The sequence below is a fragment of the Aotus nancymaae genome, unplaced genomic scaffold (assembly GCF_030222135.1).
Source record: "Aotus nancymaae isolate 86718 unplaced genomic scaffold, 86718_ANA_hifiasm-v0.15.2.pri h1tg000062l, whole genome shotgun sequence".
Classification (NCBI taxonomy): Eukaryota; Metazoa; Chordata; class Mammalia; order Primates; family Aotidae; genus Aotus; species Aotus nancymaae.
Window position 1 is genome coordinate 34,052,616 of NW_026988476.1, and position 12,068 is coordinate 34,064,683.

General features: G+C 39.0%; 1 protein-coding gene across 2 annotated transcripts in view; it reads left to right on the forward strand.

Annotated features, from left to right (window-relative positions):
- The window catches only part of CTDSPL2 (CTD small phosphatase like 2), a 106,467-nt gene that overhangs the window by 75,131 nt on the left and 19,268 nt on the right, over positions 1-12,068 (forward strand). For both annotated transcript variants that reach the window (XM_012442202.2, XM_012442203.2), the window contains exon 8: positions 1,310-1,396. In XM_012442202.2, coding sequence (XP_012297625.1) covers positions 1,310-1,396 — 87 coding nt within the window. The remainder of the gene's footprint in view (positions 1-1,309; positions 1,397-12,068) is intronic.

The window sequence follows — 12,068 nt, forward strand, 5'->3', positions numbered from 1 at the left end:
GGACATAAATATTTGTGCCTGCCTTATTTGAACTCACCTTACTTTCTTAATCTTTTAATGAGAAAACAAGATGTGGTAATTAAGAACGAGAAGTTTTCATTGTTTGCTATTTAATAAAACCGTGTATGAAACATAATTTGTGAGATGCTAAAACACCTACTTAAAGTAAGATGCTTTATAAAAAGTTGGAGGATGAGGAGTTATATGAACAGAATATATTTTTTAAATAATTAGATTCTACACTTAAACTTACTAATTATAAAAAAGTAGATGCATGTAGATTTAAGTAAAAGTTGGCAACTACAGAACTCAGAGCCGTGCTTCTCAAACTTGATTATGTGTCAGAGTCATCTGAAGTGCTTCTAAAAACAGAGATTGCTAGGCCGGGCATGATGGCTCACGCCTGTAATCCCAGCACTTTAGGGGGCCGAGGCCAGTGGATCTTGAGGCCAGCAGATCATGAGGTCAGGAGATTGAGACCATTCTGGCTAACACGATGAAAACCCTGTCTCTACTAAAAATACAAAAAAATTAGCCAGGTGTGGTGGCACACGCTACTCAGGATCCTGAGGCAGGAGGATCCCTTGAATCCAGGAGGCAGAGATTGCAGTGAGCTGAGATCTTGACACTGCACTCTAGCCTGGGCAACAGCGCAAGACTCTTGTCTCAAAAAACAAAACAAAACAAAACAAAACAGATTGCTACCAGGCATGGCGGCTCACTCCTGTAATCCCAGCACTTTGGGAGGCCAAGGTGTGTGGATCACTTGAGGTCAGGAGTTCGAGACCAGCCTGACCAATATGGTGAAACCCTGTCTTTAACAAAAAATACAAAAATTACCGAGGCATGGTGGCAAGCGCCTGTAATCCCAGCTACTTGGGAGGCTGAGGCAGGAGAATTGCTTGAACCTGGGAGGTGGAGGTTGCAGTAAGCTGAGATCGTGCCACTGCAACAGAAGGAAACTCCATGTCAAAAAAAAAACAAAAACAAACAAAAAACCACACAGGGATTGCTGAGCCCCATCCCCTCTCCTGAGTTTCTGATCATCAGAAGTGAAGTTAACATTTGCATTTCTAACTAGTTCTCAATGTTGATGCTGCTTGCTGGTCCAGGAGCTACACTTGAGAACCGGTGACTTTAGAAACTCCTATCCCACATTGCTGTGCCACATATCGTAATATATTATAAATGTAAAATTCCACATATGAGTGGGTGCTTTAGTGTTTTTGGTGATTATGAGTACATAAAATTATCCTTTGAAGTTTCTTTTACTATCTTGTTTGAGTCAATATGTGTTTTTTATTTTAAGGATGAAACACTAGTGCACTGTAGTCTGAATGAGCTAGAAGATGCAGCACTTACTTTTCCAGTCCTTTTCCAAGATGTCATTTATCAGGTAATTAACATTTTTAAAATGATTTTTGGCCTGATAGGTAACATTCTGAAGAAAGAAATCTTTTTGTGTGTATGTGACATTAAATGTGTTTTTCTGTAGAAGTATAATGGATTTCATCAACATTTTAATAATTTATTAACAAAATTAGCATCATGCTAGATATTGCATAAAACAACATTAATTTGTTACTCCAAAAATGCTAACTCTCTTACCCTGATGATCTCTGCTAGTTTTGTAATCTGTTTGCCAGCAGGTGGAGGCAGGAACACTGATACCATAGATCCCCAAGAGGAACTTGTCAGGTTAACTCCTGGTGTTTTTGTTTTCCAAAAATCAAGTTAATACAAAGAAAACTCATTCCTTGTTGGTCATTTTATTTCCTGTAGAAATAATAATGTGGTCTGTGAAAATTACACTTTAGTACATCTCTTTTATTATTAATCTGAGAATTCCAGGACACTTTTCTAGTTTTTGCTTTACTTAAGGTGTTTGGGTTTAAGCATTTCTCTCTCATCTGTGCTGATAGACAGGTAACAGTGCAAAATACAAATATTATTAACACTTCACTGTGGATTATGTGTGCTGGCCATTGTTTTTACTTTATGTTTAAGATTTTCCCATTATTATAAGATTAATAATCTAAGTGAGTTCACTTTGAAAATTGCAAAGTGTCTTTCTGTTTTGGAGGTTGTTATTGAATTAGCATTATTTTCATTATATAATAGTTGTTCAAAGATTGGGGATCAAAAAGTTTGTTGTCTGTCAAGAGGGAGCCAGCCTAAAGCTTAACTTAATAAAGTCACAGAGCATTTGCCATGTGGATGATGAAAAGGTGTTTGGTTGTTTATGTGCTTTTAATAGGCAGTTAGGATGTGGTTATAGTTTTCTTGGCAGATAATAGTTGTTGTCTCACAGAAATCATGAAATTTAAGAGTTAAAAAGAAGTTTGTGGCTCATGGCTAGTTTAACCTACTTTGTCTAGTAATGAGTTGTAAAAGGATTTATTTTATTGTCTAGTTTTAACATCAGGTAGGTATTGCAGCTATGGCAATAAATATGTGAATACTGAATTCACTTTTTATGTAAGCAGATTTTGGTCCTGATAATCAGGAGATAAGCAAAATACACATAAAATTAAAAATTAAAGACTTTTCTGTTCCCTTTCAAAGCTTGTTATTTGGTTTAAGGCAAATATTTTTCTTGAGACATTTTCTATCTGATTGGTGGTTCTTGTTTAGTGGACTTTAAGGACAGAAGTCTTTGTGGCAGATCTAAATAGTATAGTCATATCTTAGTTTTCTCTTTTTAGCTCGATAACCTTGGGGTTTTTCTTTGTTTGTTTTTTGCTTTTTGGGTTTTTTTCATGATTGCATTTGAAAAAAAAAGTCTTCGAATTTGGAAAGGAAAGCTATTAATTGAAAGACATAGATAAATGATTTTGAGATGACTTCTTAAGCTTCTAGGTTTGAAATTGAAATTTGTTACAGATGGGTTTTTCATCCATTTATGTAATTTTTAGTAGTAAAATAAGAAACTTAAGTAGGTAAATTTGATTCTTCTCTTTCATGAGTATTTCTCTTCAGTATGATGATAAAATTGAATTTTTTTCTACTGCTTCTACCATTTCTGCTTTAACTCTCTTTTTAAAGTTATTATTTCATGTGGATCTGGATAGTTGTCTTATTTTGAATAAAAAGCTTCTAGCAGCATATATGTCTAATTAAAAAAGTACATATATGTACTGCATCTATGGAATTCAGAGAACTCTTTTTCTTATATATTCTGAGTTACACTTTCTGAAACTGAAAAATAAATGATCTAGCATTAATGGGAGCACAGAGCAGGTAGTTTGAACTTTACAAGCTATAGAGATGATTGCATTTTAATATGATTTAGTTACCACATCGCAGACAGAGTTTAGTTACTCTTCAGTAAATTTTTGAAGCTATCTGTAGTTAATATTGGGTACTTTCCCTTGGATTTCTGGTTTTGGCATAGCCATTCTATCTTTTAAAAAATAAATGAAGAAATCTTTGGGTTAGGGTTCCCCCAGTTTTCAGACCATCAAGCTCCCTTTAAACAGGGAATGATGTCTTTTAAACTTTCAGTGGTGTTGTCTCCATCTACTGGCAAAGAAGAAATATACACAAGGGTCTGAGATGATCTAAGAGATTTTGGAGAAACCACATTATTAGGTAAGACGTAACTTAAATATTTAACCACTGTACTATGATGTGGCCCACTTAAAGGTAGAAACCTGTAAAGTACTATATATATTCTTATTTTAAAAAAATGTATTGGCCGAGTGCGGTGGCTCACGTCTGTAATCCCAGCACTTTGGGAGGCTGAGGTGGGTGGATCACAAGGTCAGAAGTTCAAGACCAGCCTGACCAACATGGTGAAACCCCATCTCTACTACAAATACAAAAAAAATTAGCTGAGCATGGTGCCATGCGCTTGTAATCCCAGCTACGTGGGAGGCTGAGGCAGGAGAATCGCTTGAACACCGGAGGCGGAGGTTGCAGTGAGCCAAGAGTGCACTCCAGCCTAGGCGACAGAGTGAGACTCCGTCTCAAAAAACAAAAAATTATTGAGGTGAAATTCACTTGAAAAATTAACCATTTTTAAATGAACATTTCCATAGCATGTATCTGTATATTCTTGAATGTTAGTTTTATAGCATTTACTTATATATGTATATATAATCTATATGTAGAGATCAATTTATTCATCTGAATCAAAGCCAGATGAAGTGCCTTCTTGGGACTTGCTTTACATTTTTTTTTTCTTTTTGTGGTAAATTTGTTATGATTGACTTATAACTAATTTTAATTCTACCTTTTATTTCTGTTTCATTTAAAAACAATTTAAAGTAATTGTATTACATATGTTTTAATAATTGCCTATATCAGGGGTTTGCAACCTTTTTCTATAAAGGGCCAGCTCAGCTGTAAATATTTTAGGTTTTGTGATCTTTGTCATAACTACTTTTTCTGCTGTTACAGCATAAAAATAGCCATGGACGATACATAAATTGTGAAGCATGGCTGTGTCCCAGTAAAACTTTATTTACAAAAATCAGTGGCAGGCTCCATTTGACCGACCAGCCATAGTTTGCTGATTCCTGGTCTAATAGTTATGACAGTATATATGGGCCAGGCGTGGTGGCTCACGCCTGTAATCCCAGCGCTTTGGGAGGCTGAGGCAGGAAGATCATGAGGTCAGGAGTTCGAGACCAGCCTGACCAACATGGTGAAACCCTGTCTCTACCAAAATACAAAAATTAGCTGGGTGTGGTAGCCAGCACCTGTAATCCCAGCTAGTGGGGAGGCCGAGGCAGGAGAATTGCTTGAATCTGGGAGTCAGAGGTTGCAGTGAGCCAAGATCATGCCATTGCACTCCAGCCTGGGTGAAACAGTGAGACTCCATCTCAAAAAAAAAAAAAAGAGAGAGAGAGAGTATGTACAGTAAATTTACATATTTGAATTCTAAGTAGAAGTAAGTAATCAAAATGTTCATCAAAACTCCTGTAAATATATGTAGAAAATTTAAATTATATCCACAGTAATCTGGTTGTGGGCCTTTAAAGTTTTTTTAAAATTAGAGTTTGAGGGAAATTTGAGGTGGCCACTACTCACATTTAAAGATTGCCTGATTTAATGACACATACTCTTCTTTTGGTTGACATGTAGGAATAAACTTGGTTAATGCAAGTCTTAGAATTTGTAAACGGGTAGATTATTCTAAATTAGTACCTTGAAGTATAATTTGAATTCCATTTCTCTAGGAGATTTTGAAAAAAGCTTATTCTAGATTAGTACCTTGAGGTATAATTTGAATTCCATTTCTTTAGGAGATTTTGAAAAAAGCCTGAAAGATCCATCTCAAATTAAAATTTTATGTATGTTACTACTGACACTATGTGGAGTAGACAGATTGTAGTTTGTATATGGAGAAAAAGTCATTTGAAAGAAGAACTGACTTTTTAAATGTGAGGATATGCCATTCATATAAGCAAAATTATAGGCTCTTTGTTTGAATGGGTCTACTTTTCTTAAATTGGTATTTTTTTTACATTGTTTTATAATCAGTTATTAAGAAAACATGTATTCATAAAGTGGTACAAATGCATTTGATATCTGAAAAAACACGTGCATGATCACTTTTATTGCACATGTTTAATCTTTATATTTAGCCTATATTGGCACATTGTCAGGAAATCCATCTCGTGGTGTTACTCAGTTAAGAGGTCTCCACTGTATTTAGTTTCTGTTCCTGCAGATCCACCAATTCAAGACTCTAGGTCATCTCACTCCCTCTTCCATCCCGAAGATGACTTCTATCCACAAGCAGGACTGAATCAAAAGACATTTTTCACTTAGCTCTTGAGCTGAACCACCTCCTCAATGACCTTCCTCTGTCTCCATCAAGAACTGGAGCTCAGTTTTTTGAAGATGTAATAGAACTACTCAGCCCAAATGTGGCTGATTGAAGACAAAAAGAAGATAACCTCCTATGTTTCACCACAGTGCAGCCAAACGTAACTGTGTTGTCCAACTCCTCTCTCTGTAAAGCATGGCAGGGGCATCTGATTTTTGACTCTGTTCACCAATAAGACTTTAGCCAGTCAGTGGCTTTCTGAAGATCAGTAAAATCAACAAGCTTTGGGTCAGCTGTCCAGAAATCAGATTGTGGTAAGCACTCAAGGACAGATAGGATCCCTGTAGGGAGCTACTTGTAAAAGATGCTTTGTTATATTAGTAGAGGTTGCTTTTATGGGAAAAGTTGGGGGAAGAGGTGGATGGGGAAGGCCACGGTTTGCAAAGCTTACCCGCATCCCCATTCTTTCAGCTGTTTTCTTGGGAATCTTAAAGCTTAGGATAATTTTCATATCACAGAACAAGGGAAGTAGCACCAGGTGCAGTGGTTCACGCATGTAGTCCCAACACTTTGGGAGGCCCGAGGCAGGTGGATCACCTGAGGTCAGGAGTTTGAGACCACTCTGGCCAACACAGCAAAACCCCGTCCCCATAAAAAATAGAAAAATTAGCTGGGCGTGATGGCGGCCGCCTATAATCCCAGCTACTTGGGGGTGCTGAGGCAGGAGAATTGCTTGAACCCAGGAGGCAGAGGTTGCAGTGAGCTGAGATCACGCCACTGCCCTCTAGCCTGGGCTACAGAGTGAGACTCCATCTCAAAAAAAAAAAAAAAAAAAAAAAAGGAGAAAAGAACAAGATAAGTAGAGGGTCAGTTGCTTCTTTCTCCTTTCTACTGTCTTTTTTAGAAAAGTCAGCTTTATTGCTTCATGAAGGAAAGAAACCAGTCATTTAAATTTAAAATTTTGTAGTAAATACCTAATTTTTTTCTCAAGTTCTTATTTAAACTGATACTCACCAACATGCACTTTGTTGTTGAGATTCATAAACCATATTTTTGTTCTACAAAAGTAGCATGTATATTTGTGCCTCAAAAATAACATTTGAGGCCGGGGCAGTGGCTCACTTGTAATCTCTGCACTGGGAGGCTGAGGTGAGAGGATTGCTTGAGCCTAGGAGTTCAAGACCAGCCTGAACAAGATAGTATGAGACCCTGTCTCTACAAAAAATACAGAAAACTTAGCCAGGCGTGGTAGTGCACTCCTGTAGTCCCAGATACTCGAGAGGCTGAGGCAGTAGGATTGCTTGAGCCAGGAGGCTAAGAAATCAGACATTTCCAGGGGCATGGTTACATAGTATGGAGGATAAAACTAATAGGTTAGCCAGTAGGGAATAATAATAATTGTAGATGAATATTAAAAATACTACCTTAGAATAATTTTAAAGTCACTTTCCCATCCTTATTAGTAAGTGTAGTTATTGGTACTAATTTTTCATCATAATTATTCATTATTGGCTTAAAAAGGAAAAGATACAAATGAAAACAATAGTTCTCTACTTCTCAAAAATGTGAAAAAATATATTCCATGGGGAATCTTTGTCTAAAATGTATCTTTTAAAATTAGGAGCAATTCATTAAAATAAAATACAGACTGGGTGTGGTGGCTCATGCCTGTAATCATAGCACTTTGGGAGCACTAGGTAGGTAGATGGCTTGAGCTCAGGAGTTCAAGACCAGCCTGCGAAATGTAGTAAGACCTTGTCTCTACAAAAAATGCAAAAATTAGCTGGCATGGTGGCATGCACCTCTAGTTCCAACTACTTGGGAAGCTGAGGTGGGAAGATCACCTGAACCCCAGGAACTTCAGGCCACAGTGACCTATGATTGCACCATTGCACTCCAGCCTGAGTGACAGTGAGAGAGGCTATCTCAAAAAAAAAAAGAAGAAAAGAAAACATAAGGGCCTGGCAGAGTGGCTCACGCCTGTAATCCCAGCACTTTGAGAGGCTGAGATGGGTGGATCACCAGAGGTCAGGAGTTTGAGGAGTTCGAGACTGTCCTGGCCAACATGGTGAAACCCCGTCTCTACTAAAAATACAAAAAATTAGCTGAGCGTGGTGGCAATTGCCTGTAATCCCAGCTACTCTGGAGGCTGAGGTAGGAGAATTGCTTGAACCTGGGAGGTGGAGGTTGCAATGAGCCAAGATGGCGCCATTGCACTCCAGCCTGGGCAACAGAGCGAGACTGTCTTAAAAGAAAGAAAGAAAGAAAAGAAAACATACTATATGGAAAGTTCATATTTAATGGCTGAAAATTTTCTGTAAATTTAGAAGATGTGGCAGTTGATTACTTTAAGTTGGAGGCTTCACTCCTTTTGAAGTTTAGAGTTTAAAGGTAATATTTTTGTTTTATTAAAATGGCTATTGTTTTTACTAAACTTTTATTAATGTAAATACATCAAGTTTTAAAATATATGCAAATGTGTGTGCATACATTATAATGGCCAGTTTTTCCCTGATGAAAATTACACTTCATTGGTAAATTTTGTTTTTGTTTTGTTTTGTTTTTGAGACGGAGTTTTGCTCTTGATACCCAGGCTGGAGTGCAATGGCGCGATCTCGGCTCACCGCAACCTCCGCCTCCTGGGTTCAGGCAATTCTCCTGCCTCAGCCTCCTGAGTAGCTGGGATTACAGGCACGCGCCACCATGCCCAGCTAATTTTTTTGTATTAGTAGAGACGGGGTTTCACAATGTTGACCAGGATGGTCTCGATCTCTTGACCTCGTGATCCACCCGCCTCGGCCTCCCAAAGTGCTGGGATTACAGGCTTGAGCCACTGCGCCCGGCCCGGTAAATTTTTTTTTAATATGGAGTCTTGCTCTGTTGTCCAGGCTGAAGTGCAGTGGCAAGATCTCAGCTCACTGCAGCCTCCACCTGTAGTGCCTCAGCCTCCTGAGTAGCTGTGATTACAGGCGTGTGTCACTGTGCCTGGCTGACTTTTGTATTTATAGTAGATACAGTTTCCCCATGTTGGCCAGGCTGGTCTCGAACTCCTGACCTCAAGGGATCCACCTGCCTCAGCCTCCCAAAGTGCTGGGAATTACAGACATGAACCACTGTGCTGAGCCTCATTGGTAACTTTTTTTTTTTTTTTTTTTTGAGACGGAGTTTCGCTCTTGATACCCAGGCTGGAGCGCAATGGCGCGATCTCGGCTCACCGCAATCTCCGCCTCCTGGGTTCAGGCAATTCTCCTGCCTCAGCCTCCTGAGTAGCTGGGATTACAGGCACGCGCCACCATGCCCAGCTAATTTTTTGTATTAGTAGAGACGGGGTTTCACCATGTTGACCAGGATGGTCTCGATCTCTTGACCTCGTGATCCACCCGCCTCGGCCTCCCAAAGTGCTGGGATTACAGGCTTGAGCCACCGCGCCCGGCCTCATTGGTAACTTTTAATACAAATCACCTATATGAATACATTGTTTCATTTTATCCTACTTCAACTTTTTTTTTTTTTTTTTTTTTTTTTTTCTGGAGACATGGTCCCACTGTGTCACTCAGGCTGGAGTGCAGTGGCACAATCTTGGCTCACTATAGTCTCTGTCTCCCAGGCTGAAAACCATCCTCTCTGCTTAGCCTCCCAAGTAGTAGCTGGGACTACAGGAGTGGGCCACCATGCCTTGCTAATTTTTGTATTTTTTATAGAGACCAGGTTTTGCCGTGTTGCCCAGGCTGGTCTCAAACTCCTGAGCTCAAGAGATCCACCCATCTCAGCCTCCCAAAGTGCTGAGATTGTAGGTATGAGCCACTGTGCCCAGCCTGTACTCTTTAAAAACATTTCTTTTCAGGTTGATTTTTATTAAAGATTTGCAGGAGCCTTTTTTTTTTTTCTTTTTTTAAACAGTCTTGCTCTGTTGCCCAGGCTGGACTGCAGAGGCGTGATCTGAGTTCACTGCAACCTCTACCTCCCGAGTTCAAGCGATTCTCCTGCCTCAGCCTCCCAAGTAGCTGGGATTACAGGCACATGCCACTACGCCCGGCTAATGCTTGTATTTTTAGTAGAGATGGGGTTTTATCACGTTGGCCAAGCTGGTCACGAACTCCTGACATCAAGTGATCCACCTGTCTCAGCCTCCCGAAGTGCTGGGATTACAGGCATGAGCAACCAAGCCCAGCTGCAGGAGCTTTTAGTTTAGGGATTTTTGTTGTAGTTTTGTTTTTATTTTTATTGGTTTAATGTTTTAGTGTTTACCTATTAATCCCAGATTTATCCACCTACAAATACTACCCCCAGTATCCATCTACCTCTTATTGGAACTTTGTGAAGCAAAAGATGACTGCTGTAAAATCACTCAGTGGGTTATGAAATTGAGACCACCATAGGGCCTACCTGGGCAGTCCTCTTTCCTTGGAGAAGGTTTGGGTTTTATCTTTATGCGCTGGTATTGATGCTAAGAAAATAACTAACTTAGTTATACTGTTTACTGAAACAGTTTGTTGCTTCCCTCTTCCAAAAGTACAGATCATGGCTGAAAGGCTTTCTCTTTGTAATTGAGGTTGCCTGGTTCTCCCCAATGGAATTATACTCATTCCAGCTCTTCTTGTGACTGATTACTTAATTTAAATAATGGTGTAGATAATAATAGCTAATAGCTGTTGGCACTTTAAATGTGCCAGACACTGTTCTAGGTACTTTACATGTATTAACTTACTTAATCTGCATAACAACCTTTTAAAGTAGATACTTTTGAATATATCCATTTTATAGATAGGGAAACTGAGGTGTACAGAAGAGTTAAAAAATTGGTACCGCTGCTTGTACACTTGTGTTATCTACCGATGGTAAGATTTTTTCAGTTAATTGTAGCATCTCTCTCTCTCTCTCTTTTTTTTTTTTGAGAAAGGGTCTCATTCTGTCACTTAGGCTCTAGTGCAGTGACATGATCACAGCTCATTGCATCCTCGACCTCCTGGGTTCAGGCAATCCTCCTGCCTCAGCCCCCTGAGTAGCTGGGACTACAGGCGCCTCGCCTGGCTAATTTTTATAGTTTTTTATGGAGACAGGGTTTCACCATGTTGCCCAGACTGGTCTCAAACTCCTGGGCTCAAGTGATCTGCTCACCTCAGCCTCCCAAAATGCCCCAACATTTTGGGATTATAGGTGTTGAGCCACCACAGCTGGCTGCATCTCATTCTTTATATTCCCCAACTTTGTTGGTTTTCTACTGTTCTAATTCTTCCTGCTTAATTTAATAAGAAATGGTACTCACCACTCATCTTTTTGATTAAAGGAAAACAGACATCATATTCTTAACTGGGTGATTCCTTGGATTCATCATTTTTTAAAAACATGTTGCTACAATATAGCAATAGGTTGGAAGTATCGATATTATGGAAAAAGTATCAAAGATGTTTCTTTTTTTAAAGTTATAGTCATATTATCTGGGCCTAAAAATAATTTAGAAATATTTTTCCTAAAAAGACTCACATGTAAGATAATTTTTTGGGGGTCATATGTTAAAATTATCTATAATATTAGATTAAGGTTTGATAAACTAATAGAAATTACTAAGTGTGTAACTTGAATATATATAATTAGACATGAGTTTTAATTTAGACAGACTTTACCACACAGTATCTAGAATCAGTTTATAAGTGGATTGCCATTTTAATGACTATCTTTTTTATTTTAATGTTTTTTATTTTTTTGAGATGGAGTCTCAGTTGCCCAGGCTGGAGTGCAGTGGCGTGATCTCAGCTCACTGCAACATCCATCTCCCCTGTGCCAGCAGTTCTTCTGCTTCAGCCTCCCAAGTAGCTGGGACTACAGGTGTGCACCACCATGCTCAGCTGATTTTTTTAATTTTTGGTACAGACAGGGTTTTCACCATGTTGGCCAGGCTGATCTTGAACTCCTGACCTCAGGTGATCTACCCGCCCCAGCCTCCCAAAGTGCTGGGATTGCAGGGGTGACCTACTGCGCCCAGCCAATGACTACCTTTCAAAAATCCAATTCTGTTAACTATTAATGGCCTATCAATACTATCTATATATAATTATTATCTTAATACTAAAAAATATAGACCATCAGGTATTATTCTTATCAAGAAATATTAGTGTAGTGGGTTTTTAAAAATTATATATGTGGCCAGGCGCAGTGGCTTACACCTATAATCCCAGCACTTTAGGAGGCTGAGGTGAGTGGATCACGAGGTCAGGAGTTTAAGACCAGCCTGGCCAACATGGGGAAACCCTGTCTCTACTAAAAATACAAAAATTAGCTGGGTGTGGTGGCA